Source organism: Rhineura floridana, chromosome 7 (assembly GCF_030035675.1).
Source record: "Rhineura floridana isolate rRhiFlo1 chromosome 7, rRhiFlo1.hap2, whole genome shotgun sequence".
Classification (NCBI taxonomy): Eukaryota; Metazoa; Chordata; class Lepidosauria; order Squamata; family Rhineuridae; genus Rhineura; species Rhineura floridana.
Window position 1 is genome coordinate 129774889 of NC_084486.1, and position 23724 is coordinate 129798612.

The 23724-nt window shown below is 43.0% G+C and overlaps 1 protein-coding gene and 1 long non-coding RNA gene across 2 annotated transcripts; both read right to left on the reverse strand.

The window, feature by feature from the left end:
- Positions 1–7548: 7548 nt before the first annotated feature.
- Positions 7549–12380, reverse strand: LOC133388535 (uncharacterized). Its single transcript, XR_009763856.1, has 2 exons — positions 12100–12380; positions 7549–8260 (listed from the first exon to the last, which is right to left on the reverse strand). It is a non-coding gene; the product is annotated as an uncharacterized LOC133388535 (long non-coding RNA).
- Positions 12381–13446: 1066 nt separating this feature from the next.
- LOC133388536 (uncharacterized) lies at positions 13447–17914 on the reverse strand. The gene is made up of 2 exons (XM_061634495.1): positions 17837–17914; positions 13447–14417 (listed from the first exon to the last, which is right to left on the reverse strand). Exons 1-2 carry the CDS (start codon positions 17889–17891, stop codon positions 13810–13812), a joined length of 663 nt encoding a protein of 220 aa, XP_061490479.1. The 5' UTR covers positions 17892–17914; the 3' UTR covers positions 13447–13809.
- Positions 17915–23724: the final 5810 nt, after the last annotated feature.

Consider the following 23724-nt stretch of genomic DNA (forward strand, 5'->3'; position numbering starts at 1 on the left):
GATTTGTTTTAAGAACATCTTTAAACCTCTTTTGCTGTCCACCAATGTTCTGTTTTCCATTCTTAAGTTGGGAGTAAAGTAGCTGCTTTGGAAGACAGTGATCAGGCATTCGAACAACATAGCTGGTCCAGTGAAGTTGATGTTGAAGGATCATTGTTTCAACACTGGTAGTCTTTGCTTCTTCCAAAATGCTAACATTAGTCCTTCTATCTTTCCAATTTGCAGAATTTTCTGGAGGCAGTGTTGATGGAATCTTTCAAGAAGTTGGGAGTGGTGTTTATAAATGATCCATGTTTCACAGGCATACAGTAAGGTCGGTAGTACAATGGCTTTGTAAATTAGCATTTTGGTCTCTCTGCAAATATTCCGATCCTTGAACACTCTGCGCTTCATTTGGGAGAATGCAGCACTTGCAGAGCTCAGACAATGTTGAATTTCAGCATCGATGTCAACTTTTACAGAGAGATGGCTGCCAAGATAGGAAAAGTGATCAATGTTCTCCAGCATCACACCATTAAGCTGGATTAATGGTACTACAGAGGACTAGTTTGCACCTGTTGATGAAGCACTTTGGGTTTTTTTTAATATTAACTGAGAGCCCAAGTTTCCATATGCCTCTGCAAAGATGTTTAGGATAGTTTGAAGATCTTTCTCTGAATGTGCGGCGACTACATTATCATCTGCATAGTGAAGTTCTATGACAGAGGTTGACATTACCTTACTTTTTGCTTTCAGCTTACTGAGATTAAAAAGCTTTCCATATGTTCGATATATGATTTCCACACCAGTAGGAAGTTCCCCCTCAATAAGGTGTAGAATCATAGCAATGAAGATAGCAAATAAGGTAGGAGCAATGACACATCCCTGTTTTATGCCTGATCTGACTCAATGGATAGCTCTGAAAGCCATTGCTATCCAAAATTGTTGCTGTCATGTTGTCATGAAGGTGTCACAAAATATTCACAAATTTATCAGGGCATCCAGTTTTCAGAAGGATGGTCCAGAGAGCTGTTCGATTCACAGTATCAAAGGGCTTAGTCAAATCAATAAACGCCATATATAAAGGTCGATTCTGCTCCCAGCATTTTTCTTGAAGCTGTCATGCAGTGACAGGAAGGGCGGACACCATTTTGAGATTCAGGGAGGACATCCTCTGAGATCGGCAGGAGGCGATTTGCGAGGATCCTTGCAAGGATTTTACCTGCGGTAGCAAGAAGAGAAATACCTTGATAGTTCCCACAATCTGTTCTCTCACCCTTCTTAAAAAGAGTGATAATAATGGCATCCCTAAAGTATTATGGGATCTCCTCCCTTATCCAGATTTTTTCGATGACCTTATGAAGTTGTTGTGTAAGTTCAGGCCCACCTTCTTTTATGATTGTATGCCCTCTACATTAAATTTTACCCTTGTAGCCCCCTCTAGTACCACTCCCTGTGTGTGTGTGTGTGTGTGTGTGTGTGTGTAGTATTTATGTATTTTAATTGTATTTTGTGTATTTTAATTTATTTTAATGTTTTTGTGATTTATTGTTTACAATTTTATTACGTATGTGTTTGATTTTATTTTTGTAAGCCGCCCTGAGTGCCCTATTATACGGTAGAAGGGTGGGATTGAAATATTTTAAATAAATAAATAAATAAGACTTCAGCCAGAATCCCATAAAGTCCACTAGCTTTGTTGTTCTTCATTTGATTGATGGCTTTACTGACTTCATCCAAATTAGGGGATACTGCAAGCTCGTCTCTAGTTTGTTGTGGAATTTGTGAGAAGACCTCATCAGCCACGATAGAGTTACAATTAAGGAGGTCGTGGTAATGCTGTTTCCAGCGCAGTACAATAGACTCTTTATCCTTAAGAAGTTTGGTACCATCCATTGAACATAAGGGATTTGTACCGTAATTTGTTGGTCCATAGATGGCCTTTGTGGCATTAAAAAAGCCCCGTTGTGAGCATCTGCAAAGTGCTGGATTTTTTGAGCTTTCTTTATCCACCAGGCGTTCTTAAGTTCTCTAGTTCTTCTTTGGACCTCAGCCTTTGCACTGGCATAGATGTTTTTCTTAGCAGCACAGTTAATGTCTTTCTGCCATATCTGGAAGGCTTTCCTTTTCTTGTTGATATGTTCAATCTCACTATCATTCTCATCAAACCAATCCTGATGTTTCTTAGTTTGGTATCCAATAGTTTCTTCATATGCCGCAATAATGGATGTCTTCAGTTTAATCCAGTGTTCCTCAACATTTTCAGGGAGTTCCGTTGGTAGATGTTTCTTGAGCGTTGTTTGAAAGCAGGCTCACTAAATAGGATCTTGAAGGGCATGGGTGTTCATTTTACGCCTTGGTTTTCTTCCTTGGACCCTACGTTGAGGAACAATATTAATGGCCATAATGGATTGAATTAATTGGTGATCTATCCAGCAGTCATCAGCACTTGTCATGGCCCTAGAGAGGAGAACATCATGACGATCTCTGGCATGGACAATTACGTAATCCAGGAGATGCCAATGTTTTGACCGAGGGTGCTTCCATGGTGGTTTAAATTAATTTTTGTGTTGAAAGAGTGTGTTTATAAAAAGTTTATACTCTGCACATTTAGTCAGAATGCCATTCAGGTTGATATTGCCAACTCCTTCTTTCCCAATGGTTTCTGGCCAGAAATCGAAATCACACCCAACTCTTGCATTGAAATCGCCCAAGAGGATAATTTTATCCTCCTTAGGTATTTCTGATAAGATGGCGTCCAGCTGGGTATAATTTTTTTCTTTGATGTCTTCATCAGCATTTAATGTCGGTGCATAAGCACTTAGAATAGTTGCCTGCTGGTTTTTGGCAAGTTTTAACCGGAGAGTTGAGAGTCATTCATTAATGCCAATAGGAACTTCTGACAAGAGCTTCACAAGATTATTTGTATAGCAAAGCCTACTCCATGTATTCGTCATTCTTGTTCAGGCAGTCCTTTCCAGAAGAAGGTATAACTTCCTTTTTCTTCCTTCAGTTGTCCTTCTCCTGTTCTTCGAGTTCCTTGGAGTGCTGCTATGTCAATATTAAAATGTCTCAACTCCCTCGGGATGATGGCAGTCCTGCATTCAGGACATTCACTATCTGTATTGTCCAGCAATGTCTGTCTATTCCATGTTCCAAAATTCAATTGTCTTTTGCGACCGCTAAGTGGTGACCCCACTGGATGCGGTAATCCAGTCAGGGAGAGGGATGAGTCAGACTATGTTTAGGGCAACTTTTCTAGCCCCCTCCCCATACGGGGTGAGCAGAGTGGATTCTCAATAGGACTGCTCATTCATGGATATAGCTGCCAAACTACTCAACTGCCTCGGTCCTTGAGCCAGGATGACTGAATCTGTATCCACTGTCCATGTGCTGATCCATGACTAGTGGCTTCCGCATTTCACAGTCCTGCCCAATTGCCATTTGCCAATCACCATGGGACTTTTGGTTTGGTTTGGTCTGGTTGGAAGACATCTGTGCATGAATTTGTTTTATGTGGGGAGATCAGCACATGATTTGAACATAAGAACATAAGAAGAGCCTGCTAGATCAGGCCAGTGGCCCATCTAGTCCAGCATCCTGTTCTCACAGTGACCAACCAGGTGCCTGGGGGAAGCCCACAAGCAGGACCTGAGTGCAAGAACACTCTCCCCTCCTGAGGCTTCCGGCAACTGGTTTTCAGAAGCATGCTGCCTTTGATCCAATGGCATGGGTACCACGGCAATTGGAAGTCTTTTATCTGCTGCAGCCTTCATCCGCCTTCACAGCCGTTGTAATGTACTCATTGTTATCCTCCACCTGTTCTGCCATTGAGGACTTTCTTGGATAGTTCTTTGTCTGGTTCCTCTCCCTTGACCTTACTGCCATGGGTGACCCTACTGGGAGTACATGACTCCTGACAGCATTGCTCACAGGGTTCATTGGAACATGCAAGCCTACTCACCACTACAAGGTGACAATCCAGCGAGGTGGGATACAATAAATAAATAAATAAAATATCTGTATGAAAGTTCCCACTGAATTTTCATTTAAGGTGAAATTCAAAGAGAACTTTACAGTGAGATCAGGGCTAAGCTGGAAATCTTCCTCCCTTGTTGACTTATTTTGTCTTCCTTTTGTTTGCTATGTTGCACTGCTTTGTCCATGTTAATATTTCCAATTTAACTTGGGGTTTGGCCTGAAAATTATGACACAGTAATAGAGATGAATGTGCAGAATTCATTTCAGTCTGAGAACCAAAATACAGCCATCCTTTGAAATCCACACTTTTACAAATTTTGTGATGCAGTTCTCCAATGAAACAATGTTTTCAAAAAAGCATATATCAGAGGGGTCAAATTCCTCATATGTTTGGGGGAAATGGGCATGAAAATGAATATATTAGTGAAAACATTATAAAAATTCAGTATAAGGGGAAATTTCTTGCAAAAATGCATATGTTAGTTAAAACTGCATCCAGAAATGTGTTTATTAGAAAAAATGCATACTAAAATGATTTTCCATGAGGATTTTTTTTAAAACACACGCATACCAAAATCTCAGATTGCTGCAGAAATGTGGAGAACTAAATTTAAGACTGGAAAAATGAGATATTGACAGATCCTTCCATCCCTGTACAGCTAAGCTTCCCAAACTGTGGTCCATGAACCACCAGTGGTCCATGAGCTTCATTGAAGTGGCCTGTGGTATATCCACATTAAATATTCATTTTGATTTTTAATTTTATCTTTATTTTTATTGTATTGCTTCTATTGTATTGCAATGCAAATTGTAATATAATAAACATACAATATAAGAAATAAAAGAAGCAATAAAAATACAATTAAAAATCATATACCACCTAGCACAATTGCTTAAAAGGCAAAAAACCATTAAGTAGTCCACCGAGACCATCAACAAATTTCAGATGGTCTGTGGGAAGGAAACTTCTAAGAACCACTGTTACAATATATACTACAGATGAAAGCTAGAATGTAGCATGTATATAAGGAGAAGAGGGGACACAGGGCGAGCCCCTTTCCCAGTGTCCACATGCATGCCTGTCCTGCTTGCTCCACTACCACATCAAGTAGGAAGTCTGAAGGGAGATTCAAAATGCATTTGATTGATAATGCAGGGTTCCCGATCATGGGAAGACTTCTAAGCATGTTCACCTGACCTTTCCTGTGTGACTGAAGATGGAGCTGGAACATTTGGTGATAGTGAGGGAGGGGCTAGCATGCAGAGTCCTGCTCTCCGTCCATGAGTTGGAAACTGTAACTTCTGAATAAGGCTCAGGTCCCTTGTAATTTTTATTGTATTATTTATTTATAAGAATATGTATTAACTGCGAATTCATTAAAAAAAAACTTCATTGTACAAATCATTATTCACCATTTAGATCTCAGATGGTTTATGCTAATCTAATAAATGCAATGAAGAGTCATTGCAAAAATATTGGTTCAAGATCTAACTGACAGACACCCAAAGCATTGCTGAAGTCAAGTATTCAGATTGCAACTTCAACGCACGCGTTCTCAAAGCCAACAAGTCTCGTTCTGATCTTGATTGATGATACATTCCCTTTAAATGCACAAGCACAGCAATTGCTCCCCATTGAATTCGCTGTGCCCAATCTGCAGAGAACTGAAAAGGGCAGCCTTTACTGAAAAGTTTCAGGTGTTTAATTCAATTACACTTAGACATGCATAGAGTATTTAAAGTTCAGAGCAGCAGGGACCATCTGTAAACAGGAACTTTCAAAATAGACAATGTTCAGACAATTAGAGGTACAGGAAGAAAGAGCTTGTAAATGAAGAGAGTAGAATGACAAAGTATTTCTGTCATTGGTGGAGTCTCTATGTCTACAAAAAGTCTGGTGCTCAGAACCCTTTCTTCCAGCATATTTGCATAACTAGAGTCAAAACATGGAAACAGCAAACACCTGACAGACAGCCTCATTGATTTCACAAAGCAAAAGAAGTTTCAGGAATGGAAACCATGAAGCAAAGAAGTGGTGGGAGGAGGGGATGCTTAACTCGTATCTCTTTCTCTTGCTCCTTCATTCCAAACTTTGGCTTTTGCATGTTAATATTAGTTACAGTTCATGCCTATCCTCCATTTCCATGACAGACTGTGGTGGACTATGCTTTCCCTCTGCAAAGTTCAAATAAAATGTTTCTGAAGGGACAACATAAAGGTGAAAAGCAACTTAGGGGAGAGGTAATTGGAGCAATGGGCAGGGAAAGTGTTAAGCAATCCTACTCCCCCCCCCACTTCTCCACACTGATTCCTTCTCAAACAATTTTTTGGGGGGTGAGGGGAGAAACACCCATGGTTGAGATTTGGTAACATGCATTTGTATGCAGTGTATGGATAGACCCCAAATCCCTGAAAGAGGTCCATGGGAGTGTAGAACCCCCTATAGGATTGGACAAGGGAGGCTGAGCCCAATCCCCAGATTAGATGACCCTGGATCCCAGTATTATGAGGGAGAAAAGGCTTATTTCTATCCACTTTCTCAATGATTTATCCTCAATTATCTAGGAATATAGGGGGCTCTCCTTCATTGGAGGTTTCATGAAGAGTCTGGACAGCCATCTATTGGGGTTGCTCTTCCTCTGGATTTCCTGCATTGAGCAAGGAGTTGGATTAGATGGCCTTCAAGATCCTCTCCAACTCTATGGTGCTATGACTACAACCAGTGGTGGCTGGTGCCCATTGAGACTGGCAGGGCAGAACGTAGGGAGACCAATAGTAGGTAAAGCTAGAGTCAATGGCAGGCAGAATCATCTAATTCTAGTTTTACCTCTATCCTCCTCACTGCTGAGTTCAGCAAGGACAACACTGAGACTAAGGAAGAGGAAAATTACATAGACAGTGCCACCTCCTGGATATAACTAAGAAGGCAGGCAGGTGGGGACTGGCTGAAGTCAGACTGAGGTTGGTGGGGAAGTGCCCTACTAGCCCTAATGGAGAAGCCTCCACTGACTCTCACTATATTTGAGAGAAATTGGAGGGTGTGGAGAGCAGTGTTTGTGGAATCTTAGAGTGCTGTAAGGGATATGGATTAATAGTGAACTATAAAGACCTGAACTGAAATTCCTGACAACACGGGGACATGGGAAGCAGCCTTCAACCAAGTCACACCACTGGTCCACCTAGCTCAGTATTGTCCACACTGGCCAGCAGCAGGTTTTTGGCTTTTCAAACCTGCATGGAGATACCAGGGGTTGAACCTGGGACCTTCTGCCTGCACATCAGATTCTCTCAGAGAGGTAGTGGGCTCTCTGACACTGGAGGCATTCAAGAGGCAGCTGGAGAGCCATCTGTTGGGAATGCTTTGATTTGGATTCCTGCATTGAACAGGGGGTTGGACTTGATGGCCTTATAGGCCCCTTCCAACTCTACTATTCTATGATTCTACCACTGAGCTATGACACTTGCCCCAAAAGAGTTCATAATGGTCATGTCTCTTTACCACTGTCTCAATCTGCACTGTGTGAGTGCCATTATTATTTGACAGTTGATAAACATCTAAACAATTATTAATATATAATTTGACACCTGAAAATCTAATTAATTTTTATTTATTCATTCATTTTTAAAAAGTACATTGCAAAAAATCCATGACTGAGAACAACTCACTTCATCATATACCCCATTAGTTTTGGAAATTTTCATTTTTCAAGATAGACTAGCATTCAGCACTAGCACTTGCTTAATTGACAGATAATTGCTGTGCTACAGCTGTTTTGGCCCAGTCTGCCAAAGTAGAAAGGGGAATTTGGTGACAATGACTTCAGCTATAAATAATCCCTGGAACAGAGTCTGACAATTCTGGAAGCCACACAGATTCTTCTTGACCTAAAACGAGAAGAAGGATCGCTTCCACTACAAGCATCTGCTTGCCTCAAACCATCCCTTGAGCATGCTATACTTCATGCCAACATGCCTTGATAATGGCTTTAATTAGCTCATTAGGGATTTGACAAGAAGTGTGTGTGTGTGTATGGACAGTTCACATGTCACAAATTTAACACCAGCTTCCACAAAGAAAGATGTTTATCTGAGTTGCATTCCGAATCACATGTTCATAGAAGAAAAGGGGGAATGTAACCCAGCTTGCTATCATCAGAAAAATTTTCTTCATTGCTCTCATTGCTATAAAAGGTATTTTAGGAGTATATTTTCTTCTTTGTCACAGTTGAAGGTGGGCCTGTACAAGTTGTGGTTCATCAAGTCAGCTCAGTACATCAGGCTCGTATTGAGGGTTGTCCTCCTGTTCAAAGGCATCAGTGAAATTTATTATTATTATTTATATTAGGAATATACAAAGCACACACACCCTCCCATAACAGTTGCAGGAAGTTTTGGCAGCACACTAACAATAAAAAGAATAACTCTTTTAAAAAAAAATCCTAGTGTATCAAAAATCTGGGGGGAGGTAGGTAGGTTTTTACATGGCACCACAAATATGCCAATGAAGGTGCAAGGGGGACTTCACTGGGGAGAGAATTCCATAAACAGGAAACAGAGGACAAAATAAAAATCTTAATGTCCGACTTTAATCCCGACGTCACCTATACTGTCTCGTTGTTTACCTTAGCCGCCTGTAATTTAAGAGACAATTTTAAAAGAGATCAATCGACCAATATCTTACTCTTAGATAGTAATTGAGATATCCTATAAATTTATTTATTTATTTAATTACATTTCTAGACCGCCCTATAGCAGAAAGCTCTCAGGACGGTGTACAACAAATAAAATCACAATTAAAATATGAGCAAGTGTGGAAAATATAGTACAATTATAAAAACATTAAACATGATAAAAATCTGAAATAGAATTGCCATTGAGTTTATAAATTAAGATCCGTATTAGGTTTAAAATATTAAATTTAAAATGTTTAAAATGCCTGGGCGAAAAGGTAGGTTTTTACCTGGCGCCGAAAAGATAACAGAGAAGGTGCCAGGCGTATCTCGTCTGGGAGGGCATTCCATAGTTCGGGGGCCACCACCGAGAAGGCCCTAGATCTAGTTGTTGATCTCCGGGCCTCTTTATGAGTTGGGACCCAGAGAAGGGCCTTTAAAATAAATCATTTTAAATCATTTTATCAGGACCTTATTGATTTTAATGATCTTAATGACTGTTGTACTTTGTTTAAGTTGTTGTAAAATTATTTGATTGTATTTGTAAACAGGATGGTTATGCTTAACTTTCCATGTTACTTTTCTTTTTATTTTAATGCTGATGGCCTTCGGCCTTGCTATTAATAAATACTACTACTACTACTATAAACAGGAAGCCAAAACTGAAAATGTTCCCTCCCTTGTCATCATCTTCCAAGCCTCCTTCAAAAAAGTTACCCAGAGAAGGGCTTCAGATGAAGGTGAGTTCATATCAAATATGAAGTTCATCAAGCCTCCTGTGAGCCCCATCACAAGGGCTGTGGGACAGATTATGGAGAATGATGACAATGATGATGATGGTCAAGTTGTGTAGGGATCATTCAAAGGGACAAATGTGAGCAACATAAAGGCAATTTCTTCCTAAAATATATGCAAAGGACATTTATTGGATTCATGTAAAATTCAGCCTAGTATATACTCTACAGCAACCTTCTCCTATCTGATGTCCTCCAGATGTTTAAGCTACAACTCCCATCAACCCCGGCCACCATGGCCAATGGTCAGGAATGATGGGAGTTGGAGTCCAGTAACATCTGGAAAGCATCAGATAGGGGAACACTGCTTTACAGATACACCAAACTTTATCATTTCCCCCATTCCCAGTGTGTTTTTGGAAGCAGAGTTTAGGTTGACTGACAAGTCTCTATTGAGCCTGTTCCTTATCTGAAAGGAATTTTTTTTTAAGGTCAGTAAAGTTGTGATGGGGTGTGTCAGTTTGCTCCAGTGTGTGATAATTACTGTTTCTTTGCTTCACTATTTCATGTGGGCAATCCCTAGTAAAATCAAGAATAGGAGGTGGAGTTGCTGCTTATTTGATATAGCAAGATGTGCCAACTTGTACCTACAGCCTATCAATTATGTGAATTGCCTGACTTGCTGTCTGATTGGGACTATAAACCAGGATGCCTCAAACACATGGAAAGTCACAACACATGGCTGATGAGATGCTTTTGACTTGGTGGGTTGCATGTAGGGATGGAATTTCATTCCATCTACATTTTAAAGTGAACCAATCTAATCTGCAGTTCCCAGATTTATATGTGGATATGAATACAATTACCAATGAGGTTGTGTACGTCTACCATTTTTTGGTGTGTGCAATTCAAAAAGCATTCAAAATACATATTTAATGGGAAATGTGTACAAGTGGACATATTTTAGGGAGATATACACAGAAAAAGCTTACAAAAATGCTTACTTAAAGGGAAAATGCATACAAAATGTGTACTCTAAGGAAAGTGTTACAAAATGAGTACAATTTAAATGTTTTTTGTGCAATTCTTTTTTAAAAAAATAATCCCACAGAAAACAGAATGAAATGGACTTACTATTCAACTCATTCAAAACTGGTACAGAATGAAAATAGGCTGATTATTTCATCCCTAGGTACAAGCTGATATGAAAAGACATCTACATTCTACTAGTAGTGAGCTCATTCTCCTAATCTGGATCTGTATAGCCAAACCATCACCGTCCATGATCAAGAGGGAGATAGCAGCAGCCTTGGAGGTACCTGCTGAAGTACAAAAAATATTTAAGAAAAAAAAATCCTAACAGGAAGGAGAAAAAGGTCCAAATGAGAACTGAGCATGCTCAGTTGGCATGGAATGCTGCCTGACTATTAGAAGGAACAAATGAAAACCAAGGAGAAGACAGTTGAAACAGAATGGAGTATCCTGGAAAAATGCATGGCTGTAGTATTTTGCTGCATTTAGTATTTTCAACTATTAACACAGGAAAATTGTTTTCCCTTATATATCTTTAACAACAAGCCTTCGTGTTTTAAAAGGCTTTCAGCTTTTAAATCAGTGCAGGGTATTCATTTATTTAATAAAAAATATTTCTATGCCATCGCGTCATAAAATATCTGGGCTGTTTACAATGTTTAAAGATAAAAATAAAAGTAAAAATACAAATACATATATTCGTTAAGATGATTGGCTAATCAAAATAAAAATTAAACAATTGCAAATGCCTGTTGGCATAACGTCTTCAAGAGACTCCTGAAAGTCAAAAATGAGGATGCCTGCTGAATCTCTGCTAAAATAATGTTCCACAGCATAGGACTAGCAAAACTAAATGCCTGGCTTTTAGTTGAGACTAGGGTTGCTAGGCTCAGGGCCTGAGAACGATTCTGTATCTTTAAGAGAAGAGAAAATTCAGCCAAGTGCAGGTTTTCGTGCAACACTGTAACGGGAAAAACCACAAGGTGAAATTCTCCCTTCCCCCTGCACAACTTTTAAAGATATAGAAGACCTCTTGTTTTCCAAGTTCTGATTTTAACATATATCAAATACAGATAGCTCCATTTAGAAAGCCACTGGGAATAATTATTGCAGAATTTGGGGTATAGTGTCATCAGTGTGCCAATTACACTCAACTCTACCTCTCCAAACCATCTGAATCAGGTGGAGACCCAATAGTACTTACTTTTGAGTAGACGTGTATTGGTTTGCAGGTTAATCCTTGTATCATAGGCACCAGATTTTACTTGCCTTAACCAGATTGATGTATCTTTGTACTATAAAGTGTCATATTTTTTCTCTCCTCCTCCTGTGCAAATTAGTACAGCTTCAAAGCTTCAACCAGTCCTTATCTTGCCTAATTAATGCAATCCTGTACCCAGTTTGATTTACCTGGGAGTAAGCTCCATTAAACATAAAGAGACTTACTTCTGAGTAGACTAGTATATATTGTATGGTAAGTTTATACAATCATTTTTAACAAGTGCCTGTTTGGAACTCTTTGCATTTGCCATGGGGGGGGGTGTAATTTGCACAAAAGACCTTCCAGGGAATACCTTCCTCAAAAGTTGAAGATGCATCCTGGTCATTAGGAAGAAAGGAATCACAGGAAAGAAAACTGGAAGCAGCAGCTCTTTAGAACGCAGGCTGCTTACTGCTGCAACTTCTGCCTGCCCCTCGCTTACCCTGAAGCTGCAGCTGTGAGTAGGCTTTTGGCTCTTCTCTCTCTGCTGGTAAGAGAGGGGAGGTGGGAAGACAGGCAGAGGCCACCGCTCAGAGCTTTGCATGCCAAACACACACAGATTGTTGTCTCTCATCTCCACAGTTCTTCATGTTCATTCTGTTGCTGCCTTCTTGCCCTCCAGGTCTTTTCTCTCTCCGTTCTTCTCCACCACCGTCCATGTTTTAACCATGTTTTCTCCACTCCACCCCATCTCAATCTCCACTTCCTCCTAAGCACCCATAGAGCATGAGGGAAGAGCGACATGCACAGAAGCACGTGATTTTTATCCATTAATCAGAGGAGCAAAATGTTTTCCCTGCTCCCTGTGACATCCTCCCCTGGCACCACCTGTGAAGCTCTCACTTGTGGCTACCAGCAGACAGGAACATTAGGTTTTCTTCTTACCCTTTACAGCTCTAGCACAGTTCTCAGAAGATCCCCCTGTTAGGCCTTACTACCCAACACTCTGTATCTCTTATAACCTTTAGACTGTGCCTTAGTGTCTGCCAGGCTATCTCGATACCTTGTGTCTATGGGTATAGGTAATTCCCAAACCACCCTGCAGCCTCTTGCACTGAAGCTTACAGCTCTGGGTTTCTCTGTGGTACTGGATACAATATCTTTTCCTCCGCTGCTGCCACCATTTGATACAACTGTTCAGCCTTGGTTACTTGCTATCCCCCCTGGTTTGTGTTTCCCAGCTGAAGCAATCAGGCTTTTGTTTAACCAGGAAATATTTATTGAACACTAAAAATAACAAGATTACTTAATTACTTTGTTGACAAGCTTATGGTTTCATATTATGTTCTGACATGTACTTTACTTCTCATTAATTGCCTCAGAACTCCGACTCACTCTCATCAACAACAACAACCTCCAAAAACCACCAAAACCTCTCTTTCACCTCTTTAAATCTCCAACATCCACCACCCTGATTCAACTGTCATTCTTCCATTTATACTCCAAGCCAACCAACGCTCAACCAATCATCCAGCATTCTACTGCTCATGTACTCCCCCTCCTCTTTCACTCCACTTGCCATATGTCTTCTATATAACCAGCACTTACCATATTTACAATATAAGCAGGAACATCACACTCCTCCCCCCAAGTACCGCCCAAAAATAATGTTGGAAACATTAATTACAGCTCAAAAGTAAAGAAATTACTCATTGTTCTATTATAATCAAAATCTAAAGAAATTACCCACTCATTGCCCCCACACAAAGAAGACTCGTGACACCAAACTGGTATAATGTTATATTTATTAAAATATAACATCCTAAATCCAATGCAATACAGCCAATTATTCAAATCTATATCTTTTTGGGCAGGTGAGACTAAACCTAACAATGAGGGATTACACCCTCACCTTCTTAAGGCATCACTTCTCATCATCACGTGACTCCATAGTCAAGGACGTGGGTGAATTCCTCCCTCCTTGCTCCTGGAGCCAGCTGTGTGGTTCCAACCCCCACACCATGGCCCCGCCATACAGGCGTTCACCATGATGCGCAAGCCGGTCCCACAAGGACACAACACAGATCCCCACCGGACACAAAGCCCTGATGGTTCCCTAGGAAGTGCCCCTTTTTCATGATGCCTTAACCACCTAATTTTAACCCCCATATACCTCACCTGTCCGAATTCTATGCCACAAGAGGGGATCAGCTTAAGCTTGGTCCCCTCCACCCAATGAGGATAACAATCCCCTTAATCCCCCCATAAGATCCTCCAAAAACAGGTCACACCCTTGCTCAGAAAGATGAACACCATCATCTCGAAATAGATGTGGGGCATGGAACCTAATCCTATCATGAGAAATAACTGCCCCACCAAGAGACAAAACTAAATCCCTAACCTTCCTATTGACCCATTTCCTAGCTCTATCTATCTTATTGGGGTGAACAGCAACCCTCCAAACCCTTCTAACAAGCATTTCAGACCATACAAGCAGAAGATGGGGATATGATCTAATAAGCCACGTGAGATCACGCGTAACTTTTAGCAGCAAATCGAACCCAGGATGCTGCACCAAATCATTTTCACCCAAATGAATTAACAATATGTGCGGCCTGTCAGCCAATGACATGATCCGGCACACAGCAGGCAGCAACGCATCCCATAACATGCCCCTCCGGGCTTCCCACTGAATCGTAGCTGTGGCAGAAAGCTGCAGCTGTGTTCCATAAACAGATGAGGATGCCCTCCGATGAGCCCAAAACACAATTGAGTGGCCACACAAGACGATCCTGACGGGAATGGGGATGTTTGTCAAACCTACAGGAAACAAAAACAAAGTCATCTGTTAAAACCTGACGTAAGACTTAAATGCATCGGAACACCACTTTCCGATCGCCTGTATCTCGCTGATACTCATGCCCACAAGGGCCGCAGCTGTAACTGCACCAATCCAGAAAGAATGCAGCCCATAGACTCCAGCATCGCGACCACTGGCCGACAAGGCCCGCCGAACAACAGCCCAAAATTGAAATTGAGTCAGGGCAGTACCATCCATATGTATGAACAAATAACGCTGGCCCGCTGACCGAATGGATAAGAATTGTCGCATTGCAGACACAGGGCACAATACCTGGACCTGGCGACTTCGTAAAGCACGAATACTGCCATGGCCCTTTGATCGGTCTTAGAGACCCGCAGTGAAAACCTCACTATATCTGCACCAAATGTGCAATCGCCAAAGCATAAGGCTCGATAAGTCACATCGCACTTAGAAGGGGGCAATACTTCGCTAGGGCGAAAAGCACCATAAAACATCGTCAGAGTTACTGCGGCGAACAGGTGCGACTCATACTGAGATGAGCATAAAGAATTAAATAGTGCCAGGATCTGGAGGAGGACATCGGGCGTGATTGGCCTCCTCCGGCCAGCGGACCTGGGAGCGGAACACGACCAACCCACAAGGACCTATCTGACCCTAAAATCTACAGAATGATCCAGCAGCCCCCTTTCCTTGGAAATAAAGGCTAGTGCTGAGAGGTGACCAGTGATAGTAGAAACAGAATTATTGTGCCCTTTTAAATGTGTCATAAACTGCAATAAATGCTCCACAGGAATAGGCCACTCCAAGGGCAGCTCCGTGCCTATACGGAAAGTCTGGAACTTAGCAAATGAACGCTCATACGCATTTTGAGTACTGGGAGCCAGAGCGGCAGCAATCGCAACCCCAACTTCTAGTTGCCAAGGTTCCACAGGAAAGGTGGGATTGGTACAGGATCCAGAGCCGCTCCAGGTGCAAGCTCCCGAAAGCGCGCCATCTGTAAGCGTGAAAGTGCATCAGCTACTGTATTCTGCAAACCTGGAACATGTCTGGCCAGGAATAAAATATTAAAGCGCAAGCATTGCAACACAAAAGCGCGCACCAAGCGCATGACATGAGGAGACTTAGAAGTTTGGGCATTAATCATGCTAACTGTGGAAATATTATCGCACCAGAAGCGCACTGTGCGGTTTGTAAATGCCTTTGGCCAGATACGAACAGCGACCACAATTGGAAAAAATTCCAAAAATGTCAAATCGGAAGTAATTCCGATATCTTGCCAACTGTCAGGCCATCGCTCAGCACACCACTGGGCTCTAAAGATGACCCCAAAGCCAATGCATCCAGCAGTGTCAGAATGCACCGGTAATTTCGCTTCTAAGATTAATTCCTCCCTCCAAAAGGAAAGGCGATTGAAATCCTTCAGGAATGCAAGCCACATGTACAAATCCTCTCTCATCCCTGACGTGATCCTTATGAAATGGAAGCGAGAGTGAACTCCCTTCATGGCGTCACATAAACGCCTGAGGAACGCACAACCAGGGGAAATAACGTTGGAAGCAAAACTAAGTGGCCACAAGTTCCTGTAACCGGGCCAGTGTGATCTTTTTCAACCCTATTACTAAACAGAGCAGTTGACGCAGTACTACCAACTTCTCAAGCGGCAAACATGAGGACTGAGTCACAGTATCTAACTGAATCCCTAAGATAATAAGGGAAGTAGTAGGGCCCTCTGACTTTTCGGGAGCTAACGGAACTCCCAATTCGTCAGTTAAAGTGTCAAAAGATTGCATCAAATGAAGGCTATGAAAAGACACGGCCGGTCCCACAAATAATAAAAAAAATTATCAAGATAATGAGCAGAAAAGGAGGACGATGCTTTCCTCCTCAATGCCCATTCTAGAAATGTGCTAAATGCTTCAAAAGCAGTGCACGACACAGAACAGCCCATTGGCATAGCTCTGTCAACGTAAAACTGAACTTGAAATTTAAAACCAAGCAAACCCCCATCCTCAGGGTGTGCTGGCGAAAGGCGAAAAGCAGATTTTATATCACACTTTGCCATTAAAGTACCCCTTCCAGCTTTTCTAACTACTCTAACCGCCTCGTCAAAAGAAGTATATCTAACTGATGCAAATAATGGGGAAATGCCATCATTGACAGAGGCCCCTTTTGGGAATGACAAATTATGAATCAGGCGATATTCTCCAGCCTGCTTCTTAGGGATAATACCTAAAGGGGAAATCCTCAAATTTTCCAAAGGAGGAAAACGGAAGGGGCCTGATATCCGATCAGCAAGTATCTCCTCATGAAGCTTGGCCAAAACTACAGGCGCTAAATTACTATAAGAGGGCTGATTGACTAGCAATGTAGCAATCCTAGGACCATCATAAATGATACGAAAGCCATCTGTAAAACCCTGGAGTATAAAACTAGCAGCCTGCCGATTGGGATAATGCTCTAACAGCTTCGCCAAAGGAGCCAGTTTGATCGGGCTACTGGCCTTGCGACGTACAGCCGCTATTGCCAGACCGTGTTTTGGCTGTGGGTGCTCCCCTGTACCCTGTGGAGCTGTACGTGCCCTCTGGCAAGAGGAACTAGAGTGGTTGCCTCTGCACAGTGCACAAACATGTCGGAACCTACAGGGACATCTTGAGCATCGGCCATTGCTATTAAATGTCCAGCAGACTTGTTGGGATTGAACCCACTGCCCGCCTTGGCTGTAGCCAGAGGCGGAAGTCTGCGCACGTGCCAATAAATGCCCACTATCGGCCCTATCTCCAAGAGAGGGCCTGGCGGAGGTCATAGAACGTAGCCACAGTCCAGTATGTTCAATGTCGCAACAAAGGGTAGGATCTAATGCTGCTCTTTGTCTAAAATGCTGATCATACCTAAGCCAAGCGGTTCCAGAGAATTCTCGGAAGGCCCGATGCACTATATCCTGATATTTTATCATGGATAAAGCCCTAGACAGATAAGCCATATAAATCGTATAGGCGTTCAACCAATTAGGCCCCACCCTATCCACCTTCCTGTTGATCACTGCCTCACGCTCTTTCCCTTCCTGACCGTCCTTAGGCTTAGCCTCGTGCTCACGAAACAGGAGAGTAAGCAAGTCAATATACTCTCCCCTCCAAATTTTTTCTTTTGTTCGTATCGCCTTGAGGATAAACCCCATATGGAAGGGACAAAGAAGCAGGTGATTGAGAAGAGGAAATCGAAGGCGGCTGCCAAGGACTCACTGCAGCCGCCGGCCAAGGAAGCTGTGGGTGCTGGGGTACCAACACCCCTCCCATAAACCCTACTGGGTGGGCAGCTGCTCCCAACGAAGGAGAATCAGCTGTTTGTATATCCCTGTTAAGGGCAGTGGAATCCTGTGGATGTGTATTGCGAGCTTGTGAGTGCATGATTTGCTCACCTGTATACGCCGAAGGAGAGGCAATCACAGAAGGTGCTGCAAACCCAGAAACCATTGGAGTAAACGCTGCAGCATCATGCGGAACTGGCTGCTGACTTCACATATGCCCGGCAGCTGACAGAACTGAAGGTGTGACAGCAGAAATAGGTGCTTGATCAGCTGGTAAACATGCAGTATGCGTACGGATTGCTGGCTCCTCACTGTGTACCGCAGCTTCCAGAACCCCGATTCTAGAAACTAAATCAGCAAGAATACGATTTTTAGACTTTTTGGAAGCCAACCGTGCAGATTTCTTACCTGCTGGAGCGGTACTTGTGCCAGCCTCAGCATCCAGGGGCTGTCTGCGTTCCTTTTCCAACGTCTCCACCCTAGCCACCAAGGCACGGATGGTCCCAAAATCCTCCTCTTTGCCAGAAGACAGGTTCTCCTGTGGTAGAGGGCGCTTTGTAGTTTGCTTGACCACCCGCACCCCTTTTTTCCGCTGAGCCTTCCTGGGAGGCATTTTGTAAGAAACAATAAACAACAACAATTATACAAAAGACCAAAATGCTATTATAATCTAATTATGGAGTCAACAAATTATAATATTTTTATGTTCACCGCCCAGAGAGCTATTGCTAGTCGGGCGGTATATAAATTTAATAAATAATAATAATAATAATAATAATAATAATAATAATTAGCATACACCAAGTGCCTATAACACCACAACTAATAAATTAACCCAACCTCTTTGGTTATTTATATATTTTATTTATTTACTTATACATTTATTCATTTATTATATACAAAGGGAAAGTGGAAAAAGGATTGAAGGTAAAGGGAAGTGGGAAGGGGGGTAATTTATATTTTTAACACTAATAAACGGAATAAATAACGACTAGTAAATGAATTTTAAAGTAATGGAATACCTTAGTTATTAAATTAACAGAAACAATACTTATTATATCTTTAAACCTTTGCTCTAAAATTAATTAGGTAACTACCAAAGTAACCAAAAGGATTAACAATCTAAATGGAATTACGCACAAGAATAACTGGAGGGGGGGGCAAATATCTCAACGTTAACTAAAGCAAAGGCAGAATTAATTTAAGACACACAAACTAAAACAGGAACAAACAACCAACCAACTCAAACCCTCTTAACTGAAACTTAAAAGGCAATAACACTAAAGGGAACTAAACCAGGAAATAAGGAAGCCGGATTGCCGCCCTGCCGCCGCGGGCGCGTAGGCGGACTCCCGACGCCCAGCTGATCGTCGGAGATCCGATAATAGTAAGTAAAGGCTCAAAAAGGAAAACGAGAGGCAAAGGAATCACAAGCCATGAAAAATCTCTGAACGAACGCCAAAGCTGCCAACGGAGCAACGTGGAATGAGGATCAAACGCAGCTGCCGCGAGGCGAAAAAGGCAAGCGCGGGAAGAACGGAGCAGCCTTATATCTGCTGCTCAGCGCCCTCCCTGATAGGATGATTGATCTCACGTGGCTCCTAGCACTTGATTCGAGAATGTTCCCAAGTCTTCCCTGTAATTATGGTGGGGGCAAATACGCCCCCAATTAGGAACAACATTCCTCAAAAAAGCAATAAATTACAAGTAATTCATTTTGATTTACTTCCAGGTGCTGCTCTTTCCTAATTTATTTAGTCAAATGGTACGAAGGATGAAATACTCCTGATTTTTCTAGGCACAAATAATTGAATATTTGATACTGTAACTGTTTCAAGGTTTCTGATTTGGAGCTTGGAATAGGGATAATTTACAGCAGTCTAAGTTACGCTGGCTTCCTATAGATAGAATCCGCAGATCTGCTAGAGCTGTTCTGTTTAGGGTTGCCAGGTCAGAACCATCCAAAAACCTGAGAAAATGGGGGTGGGCCCTAGTGACATCAGGGGGCGGGCCCTAGTGACGTCACAGGGTGGGCCCTAGTGATATCATTAAACATGATACATTGTATCAACCACAGTTGCTTGGAGCATACCATTCAAAAAAAATTCTCTGGAGATTAAAATAGAAATCTTACCTAAAATAGGGTGTTCCTAGGTCCATCTGAAGTGACAAGGTCATTCTTTCTCACAAGCTTAGGGTGATGCAAAATGGAAATGGACTGCCTTCAAGTTGATCCCAGATAGGGTCTTCATGGTAAGCAGTACTCAGACAGAGGTGGTTTACTATTGCCTTCCTCTGAGTCTGAGAGGCAGCGACGGCCCAAGGTCACCCAGGGAGCTTCATGGCTGTGTGGGGATTCAAACCCTGGTCTGCCAGGTCACAGTTCAACGTCTTTAGGGAACATTTAATCTAGTTTACTTGCTTCTGGGAAGAAGGGTTTACGTGCCCTCAGGCCAGCCCATTATTGGAAGAAAGGAGCTTAGTGTTGCAGAGACGTTAGATGGGAGCACAGATAGATGCCCCTGAAGGCAGCAACTGTAAGCATGCTTATTAAGGAACTAAGCCCCATAGAACTCAATAGGACTTACTTCTGAGTAGATATGGTTGCAGCCATGTTAAGGACAAGGGAGGGCATTCTAGGCCAAACAGACAAATAATTGGGTGTCAGAACAAATTAAACCAGAACTATCACTAGAAGCTAAAATGATGAAACTGAGGTTATCATACTTTGGACACATCATGAGAAGACATGATTCACTAGAAAAGACAATAATGCTGCGAAAAACAGAAGGGAATAGAAAAAGAGGAAGGCCAAACAAGAGATGGATTGATTCCATACAGGAAGCCACACACCTGAACTTACAAGATGTGAACAGGGTGGTTCATGACAGATGCTCTTGGAGGTCACTGATTCATAGGGTCGCTATAAGTTATAATCGACTTGAAGGCACATAACAACAACAACAAACCTCCCTGATAGACTGTGGGAATGCTGTGGACACAATATATTTCATCTTTAGCAAAGCTTTTGACAAAATGCCGCATGATATTCTGATTAGCAAGCTAGCTGAATGTGGACTGGATGGAACAGCTATTGGGTGGATCCACAGTTGGCTACACAATCATATTCAGAGTGCTAATCAATGGTTTCTTCTCAACCTGGGGGGGGGGTAACTAGCGGGCTACTATAGGGCTTTGTCTTGGACCCAGTGCTCTTCAACATTTTTATTAATGACTTGGATGAGGAGGGGCAGGGAATGCTTATCAAACTTGTAGATGATGCAAAATTTGGAGGAATACCTAATTCCCTGGAAGACAGAAACAAAATTCAAAGGGATCTTAATAGGCTGGAGCATTGGGCTAAAAACAGCAGAATGAAATTTAACAGGGATAAGTGTAAAGTTCTACACCTAGGAAAAAGAAACCAAATGCAGTTATTAAGATGGGGGATACTTTGCTCAGCAATACTACATGCAAGAAGGATCTTGGGATTGTTGTTGATCACAAACTGAATATAAGCCAACAGTGTGATGTGGCTGCAAAAAAGGCAAATGCTATTTGAAGCTGCATTAACATTTGGAGGCAATATGCCTCTGAAGGCCAGTTGCGCTTATTTATTTTATTTATCTATTAAACTGATATCCCGCCCTTCCTCCCTGAAGGGTCCTGCTTGCAGGCTTCCTATTACGGTTGGGGTGAGGAACTAGATGTTTTTATGTCCTTAAGGGAACCTGAAAACTACTGCAAGGTACCAGGAGAACAGATGGGCCCAACTCCTGCTGTGCAGCTCCCAGCACGGGCGGATGAAGCAGGGTGGCCAAGGCAAACTAAGACTCCGAGCCCTGGCCTGAGGCAGGATTGGACCAGATGCGAGGATCCGCTTCATTTACCCAGGAATGTTGGATGCAGACCCATGGGTGCTCTCTAGCCCAATGCTGTCTGCGCTGGCAGCGGCTCTCAGGGCTTCAGGCAGGGGTGTCTCTCAGCCCTACCTGGAGATGCCACTGAGGACTGAACCTGGGCCCTTCTGCATGTGCAACAGTTTCCCTAAAAATAAAGTAAGATTCTAGTCCTTATGGTTCTGAATGAAGGGTGATTTAAACAGGGAGCTGCTTTATACTGAGTTAGGCCATTGGTCCATCTGGTTCAGCATCAGCACTGTCTACAGCGACTGGCAGCGACTGTCCATGTTCTCTACCACTGAGTTATGGCCATCTTCCCTTGATTTAAAAGGGGGGACGGGCTCTGGCCTGCAGGTCCCCCAATATCACCTGCTCCACAGGCTCTTCTCAGGCGGGAGGGTGTTCAGCACTGGGCAGTCTCTGCTTGAGGAGAATTTTGAAAGTGCACATTGGGCAAGCTGGCAGCTGACCCAAGGCATCTCCTCAGGCCACTGACCCACAGACAAAGCCAGCTGAGGCCTCAGGTTGATTTGGCTGCTGGTGGTCAATGGCTCTTGACAGACAAAAAGAGGCTTCCTACTCTGCTGCGGGGGGCTTTGCACGCACACTGAGAGGTTTAACTTCCAGAGTCTTGAGTGGAGGCAACTCAATGCTGAAAAAAGACTAGAAACTTGTTAGCAGAGTTAGGTTTGGGATCAAGAGCAGACCCAGCGCTGATGTGTGTGTGTGTGTGTGTATGTGTGCGTGTGTGTGTGAGAGAGAGAGAGAGTGAGTGAGAGAGAGAGACTTTCCCTGTGAAGTAGCAGACTTTTACGCTGCAGCAATAACTGAGGATTCAGACTTAGTAAAATAAGGAACAGCTTGCTTCATTGAAGGAAATACACAATAGATAGGAGTGAGAGAGACAAAGCAAAGACATCTCTTCTCTTCAAGAGACAGCGAAGAAGCAGGAAGGAGAGAGTTGGAAGGTGTGGTCAGCATTCCTAAGAGGTATCAGTTTTCAGGAAGGAAGATGAGCATATGACCAAAGGAAAGGCACAGCCTAGCAACCTGGAGGTCTCCTCTCTGTCTCCCTCCAGACATGGAAACACCCAAATGGAGTTGCATTTCCACAATTCCAACACAAGTGATGCTTAAAATGGAAACTGTGATTTAACAGGGATAGGGATTAGGAAACAGACATTGTTCCTGGGGAACCTGGCCTGGTTTTCCCTGCCTTCCATCTGCAAGATTCTTTCTTTATTTTAAGACCCACTCTGCACCCACCTGTTCCCGGGGCTGCCAGCTTTCTTTGGGTGGCAGCCAGAAATTCAAGACGTAGAACTTTCATTGTCACAGAGATGAGGGGACAGGCCTGTTCACCTGCTGAAGTTCCATACACACACAAACCCAGCTGGAAAAATCACATGGCAACCTCATCCTGCTATACATTTTGCTTATTTAAACATTTGGTTTTCAACAATCCAAGGAGCAGTGGCAGACATGGAACCACCAGCTTTCCACAATCAGAAAAGGAAGAGGGGGGGCCCAGGGTGTGAGAGTGTGTGTGTGTGTGTGATGGAATTTCCTCCCCCAAGGTGTGGTGATGGCCAGAGACTGCTGAGCCCCATCTCTCAGGCCTCTCTCTCTCTCTCTCAGGCCTCTCTCTCTCTCTGGCCTCTCAGGCCTCTCTCTCTCTCTCTGGCCTCTCAGGCCTCTCTCTCTCTCTCTCTGGTCTCTCTCTCTGGCCTCTCAGGCCTCACTCTCTCTCTCTGGTCTCTCTCTCTGGCCTCTCAGGCCTCTCTCTCTCTCTCTCAGGCCTCTCTCTCTCTCTGGCCTCTCAGGCCTCTCTCTCTCTCTCTGGCCTCTCAGGCCTCTCTCTCTCTCTCTCTCTCTCTCAGGCCTCTCTTCTCTCAGGCCTCTCTCTCTCTCTCTCTCTCAGCCCCCCCTCTATCTCTCTCAGGCCTCTCTCTCTCTCTCTCTCTCTCAGGCCTCTCTCTCTCTCTCTCTCTCTCTCTGTCTCTCTCTCTGCAATCAGCCGCAGTCCAACCTGCTCCAGCTCCTGCCACCCAGCAGCCTTCTGCTTCCAAACGAGATTCCAAACTGCTCTATCGGCCG